Here is a 27,351-nt window from a genome sequence, read left to right as displayed (position 1 = left end):
TTCTGGTGAGTTATAAAGTTGTAGATTTCCCATCACTATTTGCCTTGGTAGCAGTGGTCACAAGAAGAAATGACGAGGGAGAATGTACTTATTGGTTATAATTTTTCCCTACTGTACCCAATGCAAAAAATAGGCTGTGCAATAGCATGAAGGGGCCTGTGCACTCTAACACATGCAGTTTTGTGGGTTTGGACACAATAAATGGACTGGCAGCACACTTTAACACATAAAAAAAAGCATCTGCAGTGTTTTACACACCACACTGCACATCACACCACAATGTACACTGTGTGCATTGAGGTGTGTTGTATTGCTGGTGCGTTAGCAGCTACTGTACATGTGCATTTTGGTGCAATTTTAAATTAATCACAATGCACATAGTACAGTACATAGTTATATTTTGTTACGTTGGCTTCCTTTGTGATGAGTAGTGCTGGTCTAACATAGGGTTTGACCATGTTGATCTTTTGGACGAACAAAGGGTTAAAACCCTGTATGGGAGAGGACTCCAGGAGAGACCCATCTCCTCCTTCCCATGCCTGCCCTTTTCTATAGCAGTGCATCACAGGCCCCTGTGGCAGCAAATGGATTAAAAGTGTGGTTTCACTTCCTTGGTCCAATAAATCTCTTTGAACAAATTGCCCTGACTTTGCCATTTTCATCCTGATCACATACTTCATCATCGGAACCCCCAGGAGCCCTCAAATAAAAATTGATGCACATACAGTCACTTATGAGTGAATTTCAAAGCCACAGCATAGGATCCCATCGCTATGACTTTGCAGATGATTAGCAAAGCAGCGTGTAATGAACGAAACGTGGCATGTTTCTGTGTTTTCATACTACCAGTGTATGTATGACTGATGGCGAAGACGATGGCACTGACAAATGAAAACGTGTGCTCTCTCATCCTCTGGGAAAACGACAAAGCTGCCTTTCAAAATGTACCTGTTGCAGATTCATTTAAAGTAAATCTGTGATTTTTTTTTTAAATATTTTTGTTAACTTATTTAACTAAAACTTATTTATCTAGATATATTATATATATATATATATATATATAGAGAGAGAGAGATATATATATATATATATACACACATATATACACACATATAAACGACAACAGCTTAATGCAGTTAATCTTATAAGGGTATTGTTTTCAAAAGCCTAATTTCTAGGTATAATTATAAGTGGTACAGATGTGTCTTCATGTTTGCTAATTAGATGTGGAAGTTTTTCTTCCCCTTTAGTATAGCTGCACAATGTTTATGCGTTACTATTTACTCTCACTCCTCAGGAAGACTTAAGATGAGAAACTTTGTGTGGGGCTAATCAGCCAGATAGTAACAGTACTTCACAGCGGATGTTGATTAAACTTCATAATATACTGATAGTAACTACAGAGAAATTCTGTAAAGCTATATCAAAAACAAAAGGGAAAAATGAGCATGCAAAACAAGCATCTTCCACATGCTTCCACACTACTTAAAGGAGAACTATGGGGTCAGGGCTTTTCCCCATAGTTCTCCTAAGGGTCACGGAAGAACACAAACTAGCGTTCTCCTGTCACCCTAGGCTCAGTATACCGCGAGCTACAGCTCGCGGTATACTGAGACAACGCAGCCGGGACGAATCCTGACAATACTGTCTGGATGCACCCAGCTGTGGGATTTACAGCTGGCCCTGCCTATCCAGAGGCAGAGCCAGCTGTGTCTGCCCCCTCCTCCCTTTGTTTCGTCAGTCAGCGATGGAGGATCAGACAGGGGAGTGGGGAATGCCTGCAGGGAGCCGTGAGTGACGTTCACGGCTCCCTGCAGGAATAGATCGAGAAGTGCGCGAGCGACGGTATGTGTTCGCTCACTTCCCGATCTACTGAGCCGACCTGTGACAGTTTCATTGTCACACGTCGGCTGAGATTATGAGGCCCAGTGAAAATCACTCGCCTCATAATTCTCCTTTTAAAGCTTGCTGTAACCTTCCAAAATCTTGGCCTGCCATTCCAATACATTACTCCCAGACCAGAATTGCAGGATGCTTGCTTTAAAGCAAGCCTTTTGCAATTAAATTCTTAGCAAAATAACTTTTCAAACTTTTTGTATTGTGACACGAAACTCAGGAGTTAAGTCTTAAAAATGCATTCAAGGACCTTAACTATTAACAAAAATGTATCTTATTTGTGTATCACTCGGCTGTAGATCCTCAAATCATCTCTGAATTGGAGCTGACACTGTCCTTCCTTCTGGAGAGTGGCTACTTTTGTTCCCCATGGTTCCTATGTGTGCTTTAAAGTAGCCACCGCTCCAAGCTTACTCCCGTGATGGACTGCAATCTCAATAAAAATGAGTAAACTAAATGTGAGATTCTAGTCCATTACGGAAGTGAACTTAGAGTGGTGGCTATTTTACAACACACGCAGGGACCATGGGGAAGAAAAGTAGTCGCCCTCCAGAAGTAAGGACAGTGTCATTCAGAGATGATTTGAGGCTCTACAGCTGAGTGATACACAAATAAGCTACATTTTTGTTAATAGGGCACTTGAATTTATTTTTTAAAATTAAACTGAGTTTGGTGTCACTTTAAAATCTATACCTTTTCAATAAACAGCCAGTGATCCTCAAATGTTCAGCCACTTCCTGTTAGAGTGACAGCTGTCTCCTCATTGTCACCCTGTCGCACGTTTCTGATGGAGACCACAGGAGGCCTTCCAAGGCACACTGTTTCGGACCCTCAGTCACGGTCAGGAGACCAGTACAGATCAAGGATAAGTAAATGTAGGGAGGAGTAGTGGAAAAAGGAAGGAAGAGATCAGGAGCTCTGAGATGTAAATAAGATGAAAGATAAGTGAAAAGGGTATTCATGAAAAAAAAACCTGGCAATTGATTATGATGGCATTTTAGCAGGTTAAAATATATCATTCAGTCGAGATCAGCCTCTTCTCTGAACTCGCATGTTACGGATGTCTATCTGTGCAGCTTGTATAGATGTTTTCCAAGAAGCTGCAAAATCTGAGGGTCCGAAACTTTTTTTTGATCCTCCCAAACCCTTATTACATTCATTATTTTGCATTATTGGGAGCTGGCTGTGCAGTAGAACCAGAATGTACACGCAGGTTTTGCGGAACAGAAAGTCCCGACATTTTCCGTGCCATGCATTGTGTAGTGACATACATCCATATTGTTCACAACGGTGACTTGGTCTCCTGCAGGGCTGACCTTTTTCTATCTAAATGAGTATATTGTGTTCCTGTACAGTCTGCGTGTTTTCTGTAGTATCGTGACTCTGCAAGCACCAATTATATTTTAACACGCGCTCCTGTCAACGGAACTTTGTTTTCCACCACCTGGTGCTCAAAGTGTAAATAGCTTAACCCAGACTTCTAATTAAAAGCATTGAAGAATGTAGTTATTTCCTTATTGAGTAACCCTACAACTGCCGGAGTGGCACACAAACAGTGCTGAATTCCAGCACCTAATGTAGTTTCAAACAGGGCCATGTGAAAGTTGTATATAGAGGTGTTGGTCTATGTTACTTCATTCTTCCAAGTTGTGGAACAATGAGGGAAAGGATAGAACCGTTGGGGAGGGAGGGTTATTGATGTCTGGGCTCTATTGAGAAGATTCCCCTCATTTCATAACTGGTATCTTGGGTGGAAATGTAGGGTAACTGTCCAACAGGGACACAGACCTAACCAAAATATTTTACAGTGCCTTTGACATTAAGTATAGCCGCTATCAGGCTTTTATTGACCTCTTTGGCTCAGTGGTGAGATGTCCTTTTACTTCCTGTCCTGGTGGCTGGTGCCAGTTTTGAATGCAGTTCTGCTTTAGCTAAAAACTAGACTTTTATAATATATAACTCTGCTGATAATTGACTGCTTTCAGTGGTATGATTTAGTGGTGAAAATTATTAGTGCCCCCCCATTTTGACTGTGGTATCTTATGTGCCCCCCCTATATATTGTTCCTAGAGTCGCCACTGCTTGAAATAAATGGACTTTCTCTAGGTAATCATTTTGTGAAAGAAAATGAAACCCCTTTAGAGCACATCTAAACTTTTCAGTAGGGAATGGACAAAACCCCATCATGGTTTTTTTTTCTAGTCTCATTAGGAAGATTTCCCTTCTTTTCCTGTCCTGCAGATGCAGCAGAACATGAGAGGCTATCTTCTCAGTCAAGAAAATCCCCGTAACGGTTGTTACTAGAACAACTGTCCACATTGGAAGATTTCCCTTTATTCCTGTCCAGTAACAAATTAAAAGTTGTTTTTTTCTTCCCTCTCAAGCTATAAGCCATACACTGGTAGATTTTAGAATGAATGTTTGTACCACAGATCATTCCTGGCCATTTGATGTCATCAGAATTCACGAATGTCAACTTTTCTATCCCGCTCCTTTGACTTTTTTTGTCACTACGGTTGAATTTGATCATCAATTTCACCCCAACAACAATTAGAAAGTTGAACAACAAACTTTCTGAGAACAAATTTTCTCAATTCTACTAGTTCCATTGGGATGCTTTCCCTTCTCTGCCTGTCCTGTGGACACAACAGAAAGTGAGAGGATATCGTCATAAAGTCAGCAAAATCACCTTAGATAATTGTCACTAGAACATCTGTCCTCAATGGTAAGATTTCCCTTTTTATTCCTGTTGCAATGACCAAACGTTTGCGTTTTTCCCACTTAGTCCCATTGGAAAGATCTCCCTTCTCGTCCTGTAGGCAAGACAGGAAGTTAGGGGATATCTTCTCAATGTCATGAAAATCACCTTAGACAGTTTTTTCACCAGAACTGTCCTCATGGGAAGAGTCCCCTTTTATTCCTGTTCCAGTCAGTAAAATCTCCTCTTAGATGGTGGTCACCAGAAGAAATGCTCATATTAGAAGGTTTCACCTCTATTCCTCTATTGTGTTTTCCCTCACTTTAGTCCAGTGGCAGTGGGCACAGAAACATAAACCTGATGGGGGTTCTAACCCTACAAACTCAATGAGCTTAAGTTTTGGCTTTGAATACACTTTAAGGACTGGAGCAAACAATGTACATATGAGAAGACTGAAATCTGTCTTCATACATTTCTTTATAGTAGATTACATCTAAATAGTTGCATATTCCTATATTTGGTGTAAATTTGCTTTTGTTTATTATATTCTGTACAAAGAGCCCTAAGAACTCGACCGATTCAATAATTCTGACTTTTTTGAATAAACCACAAAACTATTGCTTCATTATTTTAACAACTCCTTGTCTGTCTTCTGGCTGATGGAAAGCTGGAATTATTTGGAATGTGTTCTTTTGTTAAGGGACAACAAAGCTTAAAAGGATCAGAGTTTAGAAAGTGACTGACCCATTACTGGGGATCACTGACCTGTAGAAAGTAATTTCCCATCGCCTGCCAGTATGTAGATTTAACAGAAAGTGACTGGCTAATATGCTGAAGAGGATTTCTTTACCTTGTTCCTTATCATTGTTAAGGCACTGACGTTAGACTTACAGCAATGCTGCTTCTTCTGCCGCTTTTTCTCCTGTTAGAGGTCTTTGGGGAAATTGAATTACGCACAGTTGAAGGACCATTATTCTCTTCTTTAGTTGATGATAAATGTCTGCACCTGATTTAACTCATCAACCTGCTGAATGCGAAGGAATGTGAGCTTTTGTAATTGAAATTTTAACCAACGTGAGACAAATAGATTGATTATTAGAAGAACCATTAAAGACAACTGTGGTAGTAAGAAAAAAAATATTTTATATAGATTAAAGGGATTCCATAATGTATCTTCGATGAGTGATAATGTTGCTCAGAGACCCTGTCGGCAAACTATTTCCTCAACAATCTTTCCATAAGAGTGTATGTGCATTTAACATATTTTATGCATGTTATCTACCTGAACAAAACTTTTGTAGACATTCAAAAGCCTCAGAACTGCTGCTGGGCACCACCACCCTGGATGCGATGTCATCAGCCCCCGCAGATTCAGAACTGTCACTCAAGTCACACTCTGTAGCAAAGTTGGGCAACTTCGGCACTCCAGCCTTGGTGAAACAATAAACCCCAATGTGTATCTGCTTTTCGGGGGTCATGCCTGTGGCCATCAGTCTTGCAGTGCCTCATGGGACCTGTCCATAGCAACTAAAGTGCCAAGGTTAACTACCCTAGTGGTTTCCTTTTAATCCTCCCCTGGGTGCTATATAGAAGGTTATGGAGGGGTGGGGCAGAGGAGCTAGGCCAGCATAGAGAAGCGCACCAGGCTAGGACGTGCAAGAAGAGGAGGCTGTGGTAGGGAATCTTTTTTGCAATGGCCTAATTTCTAGCTGTGAGTCTGTACATAGTCATTGGTATAGCCTCAGTAAAGTCTACCTCTCTATGATTGGCTTTATAAGAAACATGCATCCACTGCTGTTTTGCAAGTACACAAAGAGGAAGTTGAGAAGAGAGCTGTTTGGTTGCACCATGCTCATACATTATTACCCTGGTGAACTGACTGCCCTATAAATTGACAAGCATTGTACATTGTGTATTAGAAGACTCAGCCTTTACATGGTTAAAAATTGGAGCAATTATACTACATTGTTTAGAGCTGAAAAGGGTATCCCTATTTTATATTGTACAGTATAGTATGCATAGCTATACCTAATACAGAAGTATCAATTTAAAATGTACGTCTAACAAACATTGGATTGGGCAGGAAAGTGTTAGTGCTAGCAGGGGCTCCAATTGGGGGGATCTTCCCACAATTACTGTCTTGGTGCCCACAAATAACCCCCCACAACCACCACCATGCATCCCCAGGCTCACCTGTCCCTCCTTGGTACCCAGGATTATCATGGCAGGTGTCAAGATAGAGAGCAGCTGGAGACCAGGGGGAATCTGTTCACTGATGTCCCCTGTGAAGTATGAACATGGAAGCGACCAGATAACTTTCAAGTTCAGATCTGCCAATCTATGGCTGATCTGGCTGTGGAAGAAGCTAATCAAGCACAATCTGTGCTCGACAGTACCTTGAACACTGTACCTTTTTTTTGTCTGGAAATCCTCCTGGTGCACTTTCTGGTGTGTAAGTGTGCCTAGGCACTTCTGTGCCCACAGCTTCATAGCTGTATATTAACAGTGTGAGATCTACGGCACTGCTGCCTCTGACTGCTAGTATCAGAAGATTTGAAGTAAGATTTTGGTGATTTCAGTGTTGTACTCCTCGCTGTTCCTACTGGTGACTCTGACATGCAAGAAGCAAAGCCCTGCCATTACCAAGAAGGTTGCCTCCACACAGAGACACAGGACAAGGCATGGCAAATTGGTAATGGGGAAAAGATCAGCTGCAGGGAGACCATGGGCAATACTGGGGAATATTCCTTTACCCATTCTCTGTTCCTCTTAAAAAGAAAAAAATAGGTTTTAGCTGAACTTACATGTTACACTTTAAATTCTTCATTACGGTGTATGTATAGCCATAGTGTATGTATAGTCCCCATTGGAAGATATACCTTCACCTTCACTTCTGATGACAACTGTAAAATTTAGATTTTTCATCACTTTCTGACTTGGTGTCAATGGTCAATTCAACAGGGATACTTACAGCAATAAAACCTGACCGGATCTAGTTTGTCCATACAGGGCCGGATTCCCAGCAAGGCCACCGAGGCCCGGCCTCGGGCGGCACGCCCGGAACATGGAGTGCCGGGCGGTAATTTGTTTTCTACATTTAGCTCTGCTTTGCACAAGCAGAGCTAAATGTAGAATAGGAGAAATCACCTGTTTCTTTACAAGTGTTCTCGTCGATGTCGCCGAGAACACTTGTAATTAGACTGCTGGTCCATCCTTCCCCTGCCGCCCCCCTCCCTCCCCTGCACCTACCTCTCTCCATGCTACGTCCTCCCGGCTCCGCCCTCGCCGCCGTCTACAGGATGGAGAGCGGTGAGCAGAGCGTCGGGGTTAAAAGAAACCCTGCCGCTCCGTTTACACAGTGAGAGGGGAGAGCTGTGCTCTTCCTCTCTCACCTGTCACAGGAGTTTCAGCACAGTGCTGTGCTAGAAGAGCACACCACTCTTTGTGGGCAAATTGCCAAACCCGGCCTTGGGGCAGCAGAGCGGGGAGGGTAAATCCGGTCCTGTGTCCGTACACAATCCAAAACTGGAAGTGTGTTAATACATTTTAAGTTTATTTGTTCACCCTTATTGGGTCATAATAAATAACTTGCCTCAATATATTTTTTAAGAGGCTTATTATCACTACCCTAGAGATCCATTAACATAAAAATTGGATATTGTATCATAGGTGCAATAGCTATCGCCAGTATAACTATTACAATTTGTACTTTTCTGTTGTTTTTAAATGTATCTGGTCTGCACAGAAATGCAGAAAATATTCATTTTTCCAGTTGAATGAACACAGTTAATGTACTTTTGGGTTCTATACTCAGTGCCTGCTTGTTTCTATTAATCTGAATACACACCTTGAAAAATGGCTCAGCATTAATCAAGTCACTGAAGAAGGTGCAGTGTTTTAGGCATTCTTTTAATCAAAGGGAAATGTTTCTGAAAGTCCTTTTTTTGTCACCGTAATGAAGCCGATGAAATTCTAAGTTTGGCTGTGTGCTACAGCAAACGTCTTTTGCTTTTCTCCCCTGCCTGTGTACGGCTACAATCGTCAGTAGCCTTTATGCTGCTTTGTTCCTTGACGCAATTCTTTCCTATGTATTGATCACACCTCACCAAATGGATGTGTGTATTATTGGTGAATGCTTCTGCATTAGGTAAAGACTAACTTTTATTTAACCCAAACTTTTATTTAGCCCGAATGTCCGCCACTAAAACTTCATCCTGGCTCTAGTTTAGTGATGATAGTGAAATCATTGTCTTTTTTTTTTTTCTAGGTATCCTTATCCTGGTGTGTTAGCTTTGGACCTGGTGTCTTCTGTTCTTTGAACATCACATTAGAGTGTGTATGTATGTAGTATATATAGATTGTACATAATTTGTGATGGGACCTGCATATAACTCGGGAGATACCACCCCCACTTTTGATGAGCCTCTCCTCTCCAACGGTTCAATCTAGACTGTTTATATCAATCGGGTTAAATGAGGAGCTTTATTCCAGTTTTCATGGATTGCTTTAGATTTATAACTATGGGCGGGTTTACCTGCCTCAAGGTTTAAACAAATTACATTATCATTTAGGATGATAAGAAAAGGCAGTTTCCTCAAATTGTGGTTTCCTTCAGGCAATCTTCTGGTGTACTGTTCCTCCTGGGTTGTCTGCCTTGATCTTGTTTTTTTTCCTGCTCACATCCAATCCTGTCAGGGCTCCGGTGAGACTTGAGAGAGAAATTTGAAAGAGGATATGCCAAAGATCCTCCAGGAGAGCTTTTTCAGCTTGAAGAGCGTTTCTCCAGGAAATGTTACACTGTATATCCCAGAAGATCTTCATCTTCACCCCCATATATCCCTCATTAAGTATCTTCTGCCAGTCACTGCAACTGCTTAGGGGGAAGCTAAATTAATATGGCCCTTTTTGGTACTAAGCATCACTTATGCATGTATATTATATGTCTGTTCCCAACGTGCAGCCATCGTCTGTTGATAAAAAAAATACTTGGTTAACCTGTTTTTCAAATCCTTGTAATTCAAACTAAACATACGATGAGGAAATACTGAGGAAAATAGTTGCCTTTAGGGAAACCATGTCAGCCTCTTGTGTCAAAATGATCAATTGATACAGATTTACGTAACTAAAGTTCTACCCAATCTTACTTTCTTGCAAGAATTGAGCTCATACCAACACCCTCGCAAATCTTAAGCTTGCCTATTGGTCACGGAGGTTGTCCATTACATTCAGGTTGGTCTTGGGTCGAACACAAAACATTTTACTTTTTAAGTTTTAGCTACAACCAGGACACCCCTTAAGGCAGGGGGTGCCCATTAGGTAGATTGTGATCTACCAGTAGCTCTCAAAGCTGATGCTGGTAGATCACAAAGGGTGTGAATGGTGGCCCCTTTATTCCCTTTTGGTATATTTATTTAGCTGTGCACACATGATTACCTATTAGCCAGAGTCTGCTGAGCCCAGCTCCCTGACACCTTTCTGGTGGATACTGGTGGTTGAAGTGCTATGTATTACATCAAAGAATATTAGTTTACACAACCTGTTGCAAAATACAGCAAGGTGAGCCAAGAGAGAGGGGAGAGAGCAAGGAGAGACAGCCAGGAGAGAGAGAGAGGAGAGACAGCCAGGGAGAGAGAGCGAGGGAGGGGTTTTTTTGTTGGTAGATCTCATGTAGCTAGTCATTTGAAAAGTAGATCTTAAAGGAGAACTATGGGGTCAGTGTTTTTCCCCATAGTTCTCCTTAGGGTAACGGGAGGACACAAACTAGCGTCCTCCCGTTACCCTAAGCTCAGTATACCGCGAGCTACAGCTTGCGGTATACTGAGACGCCGCACCTGGAGCGGATCCCGACTTAGATGACGGGATCCGCCCAGCTGCGTGAGTGACAGCTGGCTCTGCCTATCTAGAGGCAGAGCCAGCTGTACCCGCCCCCTCCCCCGTCCGTTCCGCCAGTCAGCGCTGGCAGATCGGAGCGGGGAGAGGGGAATCCAGCCCCTCCCCCTGTCACGGCAGAGAGCCGTGACAGGATCGAGAGGTGAGGGAACCCGGTATGTTTTCCCTCACCTCCCGATCTACTGAGCCGACCTGTGACAGTCTCATTGTCACAGGTCGGCTTAGAACTATGAGGTGAGTGGAAATCACTCATGTCATAGTTCTCCTTTTAACACAAAAAATTATGGGCACCCCTGCCTTAAGGGTTTAATTCCTACTTTGGTAGATGTAGATTTCACATAACCTCTCGTGGGGTCTCCAGCACTGACCTGTAGTGACATAGGGGGAACCACAGCATTCAGTGGTGCCTAGGAAATCGGCACTCCTGGAAGTGTTGGATTCTGCAGGTTCTTCAGCTGCATATATCAGAGATGCAGAAAGCGGGGAGGTGATTATTCTCCATGTCTTCTTTGCAGGAAGCCTTCTTTTTGGAACATTGATGTTGGCGACAGAGTCACTTTAAGAAATCCATGCAAACAGTGCACCACTTGTATAAGGACTCTTCAAAGCTTTGTTCTAGAGAGGTTAGAAAAACCATGCATCATGTACATAAGAACAGTTCGATACATTTTTTACATTCATAAGTCAGAAATGTCACTTTGCTGTATTTATGTTTCTACATTTATTCCCAGAGGTCTGAATGTGAGGATTAAACTGCATAGGAAAATTGAGCCCTGAGTTATACAGTTTATATACTATTTGTCTATTGCCCTTTCCTGTATAGCTCCTCGGGTATTTGTGCTGTTGGTGTGTGAAAATGATCTGTATTACACAAGGCCAAATCTCTATTGATTGACCGACCCTGCTCATGAGTATATGCTATTGACAGTTGTCGGTGTGTGCCGGGTTATCAGTTTCTCATTTGTCCGCATTACTATATAGTGTTGTCAGAGATTCCTGCTCAATAGCTGAAAATGGATGACTGCGGGGCAGGAAAAAGTGGTGTGACCCATTGTAACCAATTGATTATTTTTTCTACTGCTGGTTAAAATATGAAAAGTAGGTATCTGCTTGCTGTTTTGTTATGACTTTGCTGTAATAATATGACCTTTTTGCAGTATTTTTAAATTAATTATTTTAATTAACTAATTTTGATTTTCAAGTGAAACAACTAAACCTGTGCTATTTGCCAATGGTGTCTGCAGTGACCCATAGCAACTGCATATGTGGTACAGTACATCATGACAGCCAACAAGAGAGGGATAGCAGGGGGTGGTTACCCCCAAAGGCCTCGTGTTTCCTCTTGAGGACCAGCACTAATAGAATAATACTCAGTATCGCTTTGTATGGCAGTTGTATAAAAAGCAACTGCACTATGTAAAAATCTAAAGGTGAAATCTAGACAGATAAATAAGATACAAATGCAGCTCTGTATTCATTTATTAACCATTAAGGGCCCTTTCACAGTATGTTGTTGCATTACCGCATGCTTAACCATTCCGCATGTTAAATTAAATGCATTGGTAATATATGGTGCCATTTCATCTGAATGGCACCCCAATACACCTGAAGGATGTGCCTCGTAGTTCAATGCACGGCAGCACACAATGCAATTTAAGGGCAAAAAATGATGCGTGCACCATTGCTTGGCAGCACAGCTTGACACATGTCTGTCCTAAGTTGCGTAATAAAAGTGCATTGCCACACAGCACAGTGAAGCATGCATGTTACTGCAACATAATAGCGTGAATGGCTCTAAATGTACTTTTTAATGCAATTGACATAAGTAACGGACTTCATGTCTGCCTCTTGCAATCCAGTGTACAGCATCACACAGACTGGGAGGAGGTGTTGGTAGTGGGGGGTGTGGGGAGAAAACAGGATAAGAAGCGATCTGTATGCAAATGTGTTGACAAGGAGCATGCGGACAGGAGGCCAGAACAGAGTAAGCAGGCTGGGGGTCACGAGAGAGGATACACCTGTATTCCTTAACCGTATGCAAGAAAGTGGTGCCCTTTACCTGGCTGTGTAAATCTTGGGACTTAAAAACACCTTTGGCAGGTAGAAATACTCCCTGATATGCATTTTATCTGTGTATTTTGCTGTTTGCCTAGAGTTTATTTTTCATTGAAGTCTCTGCCCCATGTAATTGGTCGTTTGAGAGCAATCTCTACTATTTTACATCTGTAACCATGACCATTATATAGTTGAGTCAACCTCGTGAACCACTGCTATTGTCCATTTTCCCAAAATTCAATGCAAAAATGTAAGGTTTCATAAGCTGCTACCACTGACTGCATTGCGCTCGTTCGTGCGATGTGATGCTATTCACATAATAGGAATGGCTTCCTGTTGCACCTGCCCTGCACACCGCAATGCACAGTAACGCATTACCGGTGCAGTAGGCTGCCTTGCAAAAAATGCTGCATGTCTGATTTTTGGGAGCGTATTAGGCAGCCAATTAAATGAAATGGTGTCTCTTCACAACGCAGCCTAATGCACGAAGTAACACGTGTGCGTTTAATGCACTGCACCAACCTGAGTGGTCTGAATGAGACTTTACCCTTTTAAGTTGCCACAATTTTGCCTCCCGCCAGGAACATTGGAAGGAAGTAGATTCTACAGCACAACGCATAGAATCGCCCACTCTTTTCAACCATTTTGAAGCCTGTACAGGCAATACAAGCCAAACATTCTCTTTGACAGGACTCAAAATACATATATTTTTTTTTCTTCGCTGTGCTTGTTGACCTTTTATTGGGTAACTGATGTTTGTAAGATGCGGGCTTGCAGAAACACTTATGTCCTGAAAGCTTTTTCTGTAAACATGAGGCAGCCGATTGAAGAGAGCAGTAGTGCGATTCTGAAAGCAGGCATCTGCAAATCTCCATAAACATCTGTTACTTAATACAGGTATCTTCTCCGCCTGAGACAAATGGCCGGCACCTCCACTGTACCGGCACCTGAATACAGAAATGTCAGTGGATCAGGATTTGCTTCTAATCACAGAACGTCTTATTGATGTGTTTTTTTTTTTTTCCTTGCTCTTCCATGATTGAAATAGAGCTTGGCCGTAGCAGAGAGGCCGTATGAATTTGTCATTGTGCTTATAATGATGGTTAAACTGAATGTTTTGAAGGAGGACTTAACTGCTTCCACAGTAGGACCGAACTGCAGCCTGCTGCTACCCGGCTACGGTTCATAGAAGTGACAGCAAAGCATGCTGGATTTTGTTGTTCAGTAAAAAGGTGGGCGATAGTACGGCACTAAAGACTGCCAAGCATCATAGACCATGAGCTTTTCGGACTGGAACAAAGTAAAAAATCATGTTTGGGTTTGCATACATCCCAGCACAGCAGGTTTTAGAAAGACTCATTTTAGATCCTCAAAGGGACAGGCCTATCAAAGTTGGGTGTGATTCATGCCACATATAATCTGGGGGTCCCAAGTTTTGGGCAGGGCACCCCTGTTTTGATTTCTAAGCAGTTGGGAATGTTCAGACATTTATGAATGTTCACCTGTTTAGGCGAGGGAACATTTGTATGGTATAGGTCGATCTCCTTGCTGTGGCTTGAAACCCCCAATTTCGGTCTTCCAATGCCTTTTGATTTAGACAAGAGTTAGAATCGAACGTTTTGGTCTCTCTTAAAAATGCCACGTGTTTGAACAGCTTAAGGAGACTTTGTCACTAACTTAAAGTGAATTTGTAAATGCGTACTTGCAGCGTTTTTCTTTTCTATCGTTTATTTGTTTGCAACTTGCTAGAAATTTCGTCTACTCCTGGAAGATGTAATTCCCTAAGCATAGTCCCTTCATTCCTTCCTTGAATGTCATAGCCCTCTCCTTCTGGGGATGTCTAATTACTCTTTGTGCTGGCCCAGTTACTATGCCTCTTCCTACATAGGGAGGAGTAAAGGGGAATACAATAGAGTTTCACTGAAGTGACAGCACTGAGTCTGTTGGGGCTGCTCACATCGCATCATAGATGGCACCCAGCAGCCATCTCTGGGCTTATGAATGTCTACACAGAGGAAGCTTTTACAGGTATATAACATGCCCAAAATATGTTAGACGCACATTTTTGTGGATTGGTCTGGCAACAGTGATCTCTTCGGTCATCTGTTCCTCCCCCCACAGTTTTCAGACCACAATACTAGAAAGGAGAGGGAGTATTAGGGCTGAGTGAAAGGCACAGAGGAGAGAGTTGGTAACAAACAGGCACACAGAGAAGAGGGGGGCTCAGTGCAGTGTGTAGCTCCCCCATGGAAACACCCATAAATTGGGCTTCTGTCTGGGGTGGAGCTACAGCCAGCAAAAACAGAGAAAAATACATGCTTTGCTTATAAAATGTGGCCACAGATTAGAGCAGGACAAGATGCTGCATGCACTAGGTCCCCTGTGGGATTCCATAAGGATTTAAAGAATGCAGTGATACTTCTCCCTTAATGTTTAAAATGGGAATATAGTGTACAAACAGAACCGAGTTTTTTTTTTTTTAATCTTCATACTATGGTGCCACACACCATCTGAAATTTAACACTTGGCTTGCAGCTAGCAAAAATATTAAATGAAAGCCGTATTGTTTCTGTGGGATCAGTATACATATCCCTCCCAGTCATTTTCAACTAAATCCTAATGGGGTTATTTTCAGTATGCAAACATATTCATTACCAAGCTGCAGTGGGTGCATATAGAGCCTTTAGTGTTTCAGAAATCATTATATAACATCGCGGCTGCTTCTTCCTTCTATAGAAAATCAAAAATAACATGGCTTTCCGTTAATGTGACAATGGCCACACAGCTATAATTGATTTACTTATTTTAAGGGATCGAACAATGGGAGATTCAGGAATTCCTGTCATATGAATGGAATGTTTTTGTTTTCCTGTCCTATACATAAACTTCAATAGTATTGTGGGGTCTGGTAGGTCAGCTCATGTCATGGTAACGCCAAAGTATACATTCCCTGCTGACCAGAGCCCTGCAAGGAATCAACAGCTGAGAATGTATTTAAAGGTGAACTTCAGGCAAATATAAAGAAAACAACCTTTAGCTTCTTTAAGGCCCTTTTCACAATAATGCAGCTCATTAGTACACATGTGCAAACATGCGTTGTTTTAAAGTAGCCCATGCAAATGAAAAGGTGCATCGTCCATCAGCCAGGATCATTAGGTTATCATTCAGAATGAATGGCACCACATTACACAACGTGTTACTGCGTGCATTACCACAGCACGGTAGTTTGAATAGGCTCTTAATGTATTCTTTTGCACATTCTATTCTTTAATTTCATTGTATCTTCATACAGTGTTGCCACACAAATAGTTAAGACTAGGCTTGCAGTGGGAGTACTTGTTCTCCAGGGGAATGTACTTGTATAATAAGTGTGAGCCCACTTAAAGCTGAACTCCACTCAGATATAAAATACAGAAATGAAATAAATGATGTATTTATCAATTAGTAAATGTGTTTTTTAGATCCAGCTACTGTAAGTATCTACATTTTACTTGGTATTCTTTTGCAATCACTTGTAAAGCAGTGCTCAGATTAGGAGAGGAAGGGGCAGGACTTGAGGATGCAAGCAGGAGGCGAGTGAGCAAAAAATGGCCTAATCAGTCTGCTGCTACTTTTTCACTGTCCAGTCTTTGGGCCGAGGGTGGAAAGATAACGCTATTCCATAAAGAAGAACTCCAGGAAAATTAAAAATTAACCCCCTGCAGTGGGACTATCCCCACACTGCAAGCGTTAAGTGCTTGTTTTGGTGTAGGGTCTAAATTAAAAAAGGTGAAAAAGCTCCTGTATAGGATGTTCAGTGGTGTATTTAGATGGTTGCTTGGAGAGTTTAGCTTTACATGTACAGTAGCCCAGCGTTGATCAGTCAGTGATTATACTTTGCAGCTCGCCTGATTTTTGCCAGCAGCTAGACATGACCATGCAAATCTTGGTAGGGTTTGGGCAGATTGTGGGAGCGATTTCAAGTGTCCCAGGTTTACATGTTTAACATTGTGTGGCATACTCTGGCAGTCCTACCAAGACTGGTAGGCTGTGCAGTGCATCAAAGTCACCAGATATGTTTAGAACAAAGTGGCAAATGTGCCCATATGGGAAATTATAATTACACTGCTTATGTTGCTGCTGGGGAAAAGAGAACTTCAATATCATTGGTCTGTGCAAAAGCTTCCAATCCACTGGTTGGCTGCTGCTTCTCTACCCCCTCTCCCCTTAATAGTTAGCGGACTGGCTTGACCAAAAGCCCTCTTATGTTCCCTACTTAGCCTGCTGGCCATAGTTCAAAAGCCATGTAGTGCATTATAGTTTTAAAATATTTTCCCATGTAAATCTGCACTTAAATTAGTCGGGATGGCAAATCTGGAACACGCAGGATTCACTTGAACCCATGTTAGTGGCAAACCTGAACCAAACCTTAAGGCTGGGTTCACACCTGGGCGTACGGAATATGCGCGTTTGCACCGCGATTTGCGGTAAAAGAAAAACGCATGACAAACGCGCATTTCCGAGGGCTATCCGGCTGTATCCTAATGGATACACGCGGCAAATATGCCCCAAAGAAGCTCCTGTACTTCTTTGGGCATAGGGTGTTTAACAGTGAGTTCCTACGCGCTGTAAAACGCCCAGGTGGGAACCATGCCCATAGGCAATTATTGGTTTTCACATGTTGAGCGTTTTACAGCGCGTAGGAACGCACTGTAAAACGCCCAGGTGTGAACCAGGCCAAAGAGTCAATCTCTCCCTGTGGCTGTCATATGGCACTGCTCTCTGCATGCATCACCATCCAAGGGAAGTGGTTAGCATTGGAGATGAGACCTTAGTTGCTGACTTTATATGACAAGTCAAAATTTGCATCTCAAAAGCTGTGCTCTTTAGGCTTCAAATTTTGGATTTTGGGGAAGGAAATAGTGCATTTGAAACAGCTGATAGAATGGATTATGAAGGTAGCTCTACATTTTCATACTTAAAAAATGAAAAGGTTTTACCTTTTAAAGAAGAAAAGTAAATGCGCTATATAATTAACGTAACTTTCAGTATATACTGAATCATTTACAGTGAGCTTTATGTACCAGACTTCCCTTTAAATACATAAATGCCTTAATGCAACCTGTGCTGCTAAACTGGAATGGATATAATGTACCACATGCCAAATAGACATTTGATGGCTTACATTATGTATTTAACTAAGGTCTGCTTTTTCTATGATGTTCTTTTGGTGTTGGTTTCTATAGCACCCAAACGAACACCTAGCTTCTCTAATAATAGATCAGTTGATTCAGTACATACATCCACATCATTCCTGTGCAATTACATGACCTGAATGCGGGCAATGTTCACTTGTTTCACTCGTCGATAAATTCCTGATCATCAGCATTGCCATGCATGTGGAAGGCTGAATTTGTTCAATGCAAAAATCATGCATATTGTGTACTCAGTAACAATAGCATGTAATGATGTGGATTACATGAGTATTGTGTACTCAGTAACAAAAGCATATGATGAGGTGGATTGTTGGAAGAGTAAATGGACATCTCTTGTATTGCAAGTGCAACATTTTTCACTACTATTGCTATAAAGCAAAGCTGATTAAACTGTACAGTAATATAGTTCAGAAAAGAAAGTCTTAATTGCATTGTTTTTCATCATTCCTGCCTTTTTTTTAATATAAAGATTGGTTTTGAAAATCTTCTCCCCACCCTAAGCTGCATATGGACATTTAGAGCCAGTCAGGGGACAGAATTGCATGTTGGGGTTGGGTGAGGGCAAAAACAGCTTTAAAGAATACGTTCACCTTTTCACAAAAAATGAAAGGATGAACTGGCCCTGACACCCTCTGCCCAATCTCTACTGTGATTAGCTGCTGTAATCACAATTTCCCGCCACCAACAGCAGTCAATATCAGTCCAGGCACTTTAAAACGTCACTGCACAGCCCCTAAGGATGTGTAGAGACGTAATGCTGGCGATGCCTAGAGGTAATTGGCCAGCTTGGCTATGGTGTCCTGAAAGAAGAAGGTATTCTCATTGGTCTTAATGACCACTGGCCATTGCAAGCATTATCTTGCTCTACAGTCATGGCCGTTAGGAGATGTGATTTTGGTAGCTAAGCATGACGGGCACCAGGGGAGTGGGAAGGGTGTACTTATCCTTTAATGGCGACCTTTATAGATGCATATACTTATCTTGCCTTCTCTGCCTGGCCTCACCATTCTGCCTGGAGGAAAGCCCTGTGATAAGGTACGAGTTGCCGAAGTTGTAGCTTACACAGAACCATGGAGCTCATGTGTGGAAGCGTGGCTTGTTCCAGCTTTGTCACATGGAGTCACATGCTCCTCAATACTCAGAAATATTAAGTTGTTGTTGGGGATGTGGAATTAGCAAATCTGGTTCTTTTCCCCGATTACGTTAAGGTTTATGTGTACATTGTGTATGCTCTGTGCTATAAAAAAAAATAATTGGTTGCCAGTACTCCTGAATATTGTTGCTTATGAAGGAACTTTACCCATATCTTCAAAATAACAGCAAAGCACCTTTTAGAAATGTTTAGTAATGGCAATCTATAAACACATACTTATAGATAATTGCAGCCTTTTTCTTCTTCCCTTGCTTTTCTTCTCCATTCTTTTCACGGTGACCATTTTTACTAAGGGCAGATTAATCTATCTCCCTTTACTTCCTGGTACTCTGGCACATGTGACAAGGACATGTGATCATGCACATCATCTCACGGGAGGGAAATGCCTTTCCCTGAGACCTTGTGAGAATACAGATGGGATTTCCCAGCAATTCTCTGCTGATGTAATCGTGCCCAAGCATTGCATCCTGGGAAGGTTACATCACTTTTGCCAAAGAAAACCAGGAAGTTGAAACAAGAAATTTTAAGTAAAATGAAAATATGTTCAACTAATGAATATCAGAGGATTTCATATCGGCATGCAGGACTGCAAGCTCATGTGATTTTTAGCCAAAGGGGACAAAGGTCCACTTTAAGTAGGTGATTTCAAGTTTATTATACAGTAAGTCTGTAGAAAGAGATGGAAAGCTGACTATAAATGAAACTATAGGGTTGATGTATGAAAAGTGTGCTAGCAGGAACATTTCGTATTGTCCATACCAAAAAATCCTTGTGTTTTCCTACCTGGACTGCAGGAATTACAGATGAAAGCTGATTGGCTGCTATGAGCATCTTCTAGCACAGTTTTCATCTACTGGCCCCTGAATATATACAGTTCTCAGTAAACCTAACGTCTTCTCTTATCCAGCTACAGCTAACAAATCTGCAAATCTGTACATTGCCTTATTGAATAAGCTAGTAAATCCTTGTTGATGCATCCAATGCATTCATTCTGTTTCATCTTTTCTGTAGTTACCTCATCGCCGAGTGACGTTCTCTACATCCAACCAGGCACCAGACATCCAGGACCCTTCTCAGCAAAGCTACTACGACAGCGGCCTAGAGGAATCGGAGACCCCAAGCAGCAAGTCATCCTCTGGGCCAAGAATAGGGCCTTTGGCTCTCCCAGAAGATCACTATGAGAGAACTACCCCTGATGGCAGCATCGGTGAGATGGAACATCCTGAAACTGGTAAGAACAGGAGGAGAACAGGGCTTTCTAAATCAGGCTGTCCAGTGTTGCACCATCACCAGGCCACCTGCTTTGCAGCTATGTCTGTAGCATTTCACTTTAAGTGTATGCATTTTCAAATACATATAGCACTTAAGCATTTCTTATTTCAGCACATCAGATTCTGCAGCAGTGGTGAATGGATGTAGCACAACCACTCGAGATAAAAGTAGAGGATAAGAGGCTGCCTCACACATGGATTCCTTAGGTCATGGAGTTGGTTATCATAGTAGCCATACTGTGGTATAAAGTCACACCAATAATGTAGCTTGGCCTCATTCACTGTGGCCTTGACAAGCCTGCATTTATAGGACCTTAATGCATATACATGCATACAATGATTTTTAATGGTATAATTCCCAAACTGTGTTCAGGTGCCGTCAGTTCAGCTGTGCTTAAAGAATATAGAATTCTTGGATTCTAGAGGCATTACATAGTCTGAATGTGCCCAAACACATGTAAATGCAAGTAAACATGTGTAAATACTTCCCATGATTCCACACAGGAGGCTAGTGTGAATGTAGCCGAACAGTTGCGACTTTATTGCAACTTTATGGCCTTTTATTAATCTAAGCCCATTCCAAGCTTAAGGCGCAAAACATTGCAAAAAGAAAAATAATTGCCTGATGACTTGAGCGGTCCAGATTTAGCAAATTTGAAGCATTGTAGACCGAGACCAAAACAATGTGTGTTGGGACCGGATAGCAAAACCATTATAGGACCACCTGTCTCTCTAATATCCATCTCAAACACAACTCCTCTTCTAGTGATGCAGGATACAGTTTGATTTCATAGCTTGTATATAGGTTTACACACACACACACACACACGCTCTCTGTAGCGAGATAGAGAGGGATAGATTAGTGTTATATAAATGCATTTGCTACATTCTATTGCCACCTGCATAATTCCCTGTATAGACAGACATGTTTTGGGTCTCTTGTGCTTCTTGGGCCCCATGGCAGTTTTATTGCCTATAGTTACCACCTTGCATTAAACCTTTCATTAATTCATTAGTGATTAGATAAGAAGTTAGTGAGACAAGAGTGAATCAGTATGCTTTGGTGCCTTGGATTTTATTTCAGGTTTCCAAATGGCTTCCTTCACCCCTCATACAGTGACCACGTTTACATATTACCATACTGTTAGCAGTACAGTAAAGAATACAAGTTTATGAAAAGGATATAGCTCCTAATATGTTTGGAGTCTTTCAGTCACAAAGGCCCTCAATCTCAAAGGCTTTGGCCTAGTCCCAAAACAGCATATGCAGTCATGCAATACATCTGAGGGAATGGGACTAAATTCACTTTACCTTCTCAGGGTTTTCCTTGAAGAAGCCATTGAAGCATCCAGTGTTCTTTTCTAAGTGAGACTCTACTGTATTTTTAGGGATTACACTCCAAGTACTAATTGTGACACATTTCTTATGTCCCCTCCACACTTTTGCCTGCTTGTTGCATTATCATAGGCATCAACACATAGTACAATATGCTGTGTAGTCATGTTGCCAATTTTTGTAAGTGCTACCCCGCCACGCATTCACAGCCAGAACGAAAGCACCCACCCAGCATACCGCAAGGCATGTATTAAAGAACACACGTCCTGGCCCATCAACACCCTCTAAGTGAAAATTAATAAGCAATGCAACACACACCTGTGCATTAAAAGCATAAGTGTGAAGGAGTCGCACATTAATATGCTTGATATCCAATGCATTTCATATACAGATCTTTAGATTCTTCCTTACCTGCCTACGTTTTTGGGAACATGTTCAGGATGTCAGAAAAATAACTGATGAAAGGATAATTCATATCAGAGATCTAATATGATGCATTGAGAAAGGAAGACAGTGAAGCACGATAATTCTGCAGCACTATTAAGCAGGAAGCCAGGCATGCATATGTAACAGGCAGAGCTGTCTGCCCTATATACATATATTTTCCCAAACCATGCATAGAGACAGAGTTTAAAGCACACATTGATTAGTTTTTGTTAATTGACAAACTCCAGCCAAAACTTTTAGTGTGAAATGTTAGAAGTTCTGCCAAGTTTTTTTTTTTGGTGTGTGGGGGGGGGGTTCTATCCTGATCCCTCTCTGGTAGCTTTCACTTAATTTCTCACCTATTCAGTTCCAATATAATGCAGCAAGTTTGAGAAGGTATTACCATATATCTCACTTTACGTTAACATTTTTATTGCCATCTCTGTCTTACATTGAAGAGATTTGCTCTTACTTCCTCTCAGTGTCTTCTGAAAAATCTTCCCATTAAGAATAATAATAAAAAGAGTTTTATTTCATGCTGATCAAATTAATAACTGTAAACACAAAAAAAAACTGAAGTGTGCTAACATAAGGACCACTGAACTCATAATCATCTTCTGTGATTTTGAGACTAAAACCGACTGTGAAAAGAAATGCATCATGAAAACCAAAGTCATACCCGCCTGTAGTTTCATTGTAGCCATTACAAGGGGGTCTTGTTGTCCCTGCTGAATTTTTCCTTTTTTTGTGTTGCAGTGAATTTAGCAGGAGGAGTGCAGCTCCGTAGGCGATGAGGGGCTAAGGGAGATGAGCTTGCTCCGGTGATGGACTACAATCGCTTAATTTACCAATTTGTATTGAGATTGTTGTCCCATCAGAGGAGCTATTGTGGCGGTGGCTATTTTACTCTGGTTCCCCATGGTCCCTGTGTGTGTTGAAGCACAGTGTCAGCACCAATTCTGAGATGATTTGAGGATCTACAGCTGAGTGATAAAATAAGTACAGTTCAAATTTAAACCTGCTTTCAAGATTTAACTCCTTGGTTTAGTGTTCCGTTAAGGGTGGCATCTCTTACTAGTGTTCACTGTGCCTGGCTATCGCAGTGATCACATGACTGAGACGTGGTCCTGTCAGGGGCGTCCCGAGGCCGGGTGTCACCCGGCCGTGTCATCATTGCACGTGCACATGACGTCACATTGCGCGTGCGCGCACATCTGATTGACGCCTGCCGGTGGCCATCTTGGTGATGGACACCGGCAGAGAGAGGAGGGGACGTTCACCCAGCGGGATAAGGTGCCGCCGGGTCCCCTCCTCTCTCCTGACACTGTCTGGCTCTTGGTCCATGACCGAGTGCCCGACTTTTTAGAGGGGGTGACACCAAAATGACTCATTTTGGTGACACCCGGGTGCGGGCTGCACCCCCCTTGTGACGCCACTGGGTCCTATTATCAATCTATCGGTGACCGCTTGAGCTTATGCTGTGTGCACATGATGGAGCACAGGTCCAGCATAAAACATGTTGCATATATGCGCTCTCTGAGTGGGTACATAGAAAACCTGCATACACAGAACCCTGTACCCAGGGTTCATCCCAACGAAGGCGAAAAAACTTTAAAAAGCATAGTTCAATTTGTTCCATCAAGAAATAAATATTCCTTCCTGATTCCCTAAGGAAATCGGATATTCTCCAGATCAACAATGTTTGGTGTTATTACTTATAAATAATAATATCCAGTTATATTCTGTAAATTTAGGAATACATCCAGCTTTTTTTTTTTACAATCAACTGAGCTGGCTAGAACTAGTTCCCAAGAGTTTGTTTGAATCCTTTCAGAAGTGTTAAAGAACAATTGCATTTTTGGGCAATTGAGCAGGCACAGAAGGCTAAATATTAGAAAGAAAGCCATTTCCTGGCCTACAGGGTTCTCAGCCACAGCAACCAAGAAGCAGTTCAGATGGAATTGGGATACAGGGTCTTTAACATGGTGGCCCACAGAGGAGAATGCATAATATCACCAGAGCCATCTCTACATATATCCTAGGTGAGGAAAGTTGGGGGAAAACCAGCTGCTTACTAGTAGCCATGGTCTGCTAAAGGTGTGATTTCAACATCTGCAGTGTTTCCTTTTCTATTAAAAAAAAAACAAAAACATACATTATTTTTAGTCCAATGATATTTGGAAATTACAGTTACATGGCTAAACTAAAGATCCTTATCTTTGAGTCAAAAGTGGACCTTGCCAAACAGAAGTCCCCTGCTCTCCCAACACAAACGGCTTTAAAAAAAGCCATTTGTAAAGCGATTACTCCCCCCCGCTCCCCCCATTCAAAAAATAAAAATATTTACCTTGGCCCGGCCTGTAATGCTTCTGTAAAGCTCGAAATCCTGTGAGAATGCACTTCAGGTTATTGCAAGAGTGCATTCTTGCAGTATTGCGTGCACCCAGCTTTCCCAGGAGGCAGTGGTGAGGCATGGTGACCTGTACCTCTTGTAATTGTCATCAGCCAGGGCCAAGGTAAGTACATTTTTGGTTTTTAAGTGATCTGTTTGTTTACGAATGGCTTTTTAAAGCCATTTATGCTGGAGGAATGGGGGGCTCACAAGAAAGTGAACCTTCTGTTTAGCCTGGAAGGTCCGCTTTAAAGCTTTTTGAATTGAGCCTATAGTGTCTCAAGAGGTCCAAGGACAGGCATTTGTCTCTTTTCCTATATACCTGTCTGTAGCTAGCTTTAATCTATTTAAATTATTTTTCCATGTAGTTTTTGTGCTTTCCAACTTCCTTCCTCCATCTCTCCACTCACTGCCGAATGCAGCGCTTTGAATTGAGTTAAGGCCCAGCTTTTAACCATGTTAATCAATGTAACTGATGTTAACAAGCCTCATTTGATGGCTTCTGAAATGGAACGTTCGGTCTCTTTATTGTGAAGAGCTGTATAGCCGTAACTAGTGGTTTCAGAAAGATAAGATGCAAGGAAGTCACAACGGACAATTTGGAGACGGTGAATTTTCAGTTTGATATATGGCAGGCTATAGGTTGACCTGACCTTTGCAGTATTGCTGTATCTTCATGAAAAATGTATTCCGAGGAGTTCGCTGGCTTCTTTTCAGAGCTACAGAATGACTTTTTCATAAGCTCATGCTCCAGCTGGCCTTGTAGTGTAGTGAATGTTGTGTACTGCAGACAGTAGCTCTCCTTTGTGTGTGCCCTTTAAATGGACAGAACAATTATTCCTTCTTATGTTCCTCTGTTCTTGAATCCCTCGAGCATTTTTGTGCACAGAGAAAGGCTGATACTGTGTACTGCTGTCTGTGGGGTTAATTTCCATAAAGCGGCAGATCTTTTAGGCAAATATGAGGTTTTACCTTTTTTACTGTCCTGTTATGGCGAGAGCTCCCAACTTGTGTGTCTTTGGTGCATGTCCATTGGAATTATTCTGGTCATGTGACTCTATCCGGCATGCTAAGATATATTTTGTATCGGGCCTCTAAGTGTGATTCATTCCGTACTCTCTACTTTGAATGCCATTTCGCCTAGTTATGAATGATTTTTATTTTATCATTATTTTTTCGCCAAGCATCATGTAGTGTGTGATGCACTCGTTATAGTTAATGTGTATATTCCTCCAAAAGCTATTAAAGCCCCACTACAAGCAAAATATGAACAAACTCCCACCCCTTCTAGGCAGACACCTAGGTCCATCGCCAATACTGTTTAGGGGAGTGGGGGACCGCTAATCCACCACTGCAAGTGCGTTCCCAACAGTCCCCTTTTGCTGATGCAGCTCCTCTTCTGAATCCAGAGATTACCCCACCAGTGGAAAGTCATTCGAAAGTATTCACATCACACAGGCAGTTACAAGGACACCAGAAAAAGAACCCTGACACATGTAAACAAAGTAAGAGAGAAGACTCTGGACCTGGATGTCACGTGACTGTGGCGTTGGGTAAGTGCATATGTAAATGCATGTATATGCATTCATTGGACATTTATGAAGGCATATAAATGCATGTAATGATTTTAAATGGTATACTTCACACTGTGCATGTATCTGCATTTAATTGCATTCATGTTTCTAGCATTTAGGGAAAATAGAAATACGTGCATCCCATGGCAGATTAGATGCTGTCAATACTCCTAAAGGCATGTAAAGCCAGGTACATTTAAACGCAGGAGAAGGTGATCTAGGAAGTATGTTTGTTTCCAACTTCCAAATCAATTTTTCTAACTTTAAATAAACCAAACAGAAGGCTTGTATAAATGTAGCCTAAGGCTACACTGAGGTGCGTTGCATTAAACCATGTGCATATTTCACGCACAAACGTGCGTTAGGCAGCTCATTCAACATGAATTTGGCTGGCAACACACCAACGGCTCCAAAAAAACATATTCTCTGGCAGCACACCACACTAATGTGCTGCCATGTGTTGCTCTGCAGCACACCTCCCTTGGCATTGTGCATTGGGGTGCCATACAGAATAAATGGCAGTGCATCACCCTAATGCAAGGGGCTTGCAGTGGCACACATTGTGGCGCACCTCAGAAATGGTAATGGATAAAAACCATTGTCTTCCTGCTTCCTTTACCTAAGCTCCCTGTCCTTCCACTCTTCACTGGTGTAAACTTACATGTTACTGAAGCATCTGCATACAGCTTGGCCCAAGGGAGGTGAAAGAGTGCTTGCGCAAACAACCACCTTCTTAAGTTTCTGGGTATCTTCATTCAGCGATGGCGATTTTTTTGCTTTTCTTCCATGATCTGTGTGATCACAAGAAAAAAAAACAATTATCGTATCATTTTAACTGTCCCAAGTCCTTAATTAGGGACATCCCCGTAAGCTTGACCCTCAGAGACTTGCACACCCCAATTAAAATCAGTCCGCTTTGGGGAGATCACAGCGGAGATTCCTCGCTAATCCTGTCTTTATGCTGAAAGCTTAGTAGGACTTAGACATGAAGATGGAGATTGTTAACTAGGGATTAGTTATATTAACCACAGACTGATAAAAATAATTTGCCTGCTACTGTCTGTAAACAGACCGTCTTAACTGCTAGGTTGAAGAAATAGCTGGTGTATTTAGAAAACATTGAATGTTTGTTGGTAGTGTTGTGGCTTGTAATTAAACTGTAAATGCTTGTCCTGGGCATTTATTATATTGCACATAAGACCTGTTGGCCCCTATTACTTGCCGGGTCAGCATACATTTTACATTTTTAATCTGGGCTTGCGAGCACTGTGCCTATACTATGCCCTTTGTTTGTCGATCTGCATTAAAATGTCCGTGGGTTTAGGGTTCCATAGTTCCATCTGTTTTATCAAAGCATATAAAGTGCAATACCACCTGCAAACCCAAAACTCGGCAAAGGTATAAAAAGGATGCTTGAATAATGAAACTTTTCCAAATATATTGCTAGCTTTAGCATAAATATATATA

General features: G+C 41.8%; 1 protein-coding gene across 3 annotated transcripts in view; it reads left to right on the top strand.

Annotated features, from left to right (window-relative positions):
- Positions 1–27,351, top strand: part of PCDH1 (protocadherin 1) — a 215,745-nt gene that overhangs the window by 138,522 nt on the left and 49,872 nt on the right. For all 3 annotated transcript variants that reach the window (XM_018568115.1, XM_018568117.1, XM_018568118.1), the window contains exon 4: positions 19,898–20,117. In XM_018568115.1, coding sequence (XP_018423617.1) covers positions 19,898–20,117 — 220 coding nt within the window. The remainder of the gene's footprint in view (positions 1–19,897; positions 20,118–27,351) is intronic.

This window comes from Nanorana parkeri, unplaced genomic scaffold, assembly GCF_000935625.1.
Source record: "Nanorana parkeri isolate BGI_ZX_2015 unplaced genomic scaffold, ASM93562v1 scaffold1140, whole genome shotgun sequence".
Lineage (NCBI taxonomy): Eukaryota > Metazoa > Chordata > Amphibia > Anura > Dicroglossidae > Nanorana > Nanorana parkeri.
The sequence above is the reverse complement of the archived record's forward strand: the minus strand, read 5'-3'. Positions and strand labels throughout refer to the sequence as shown.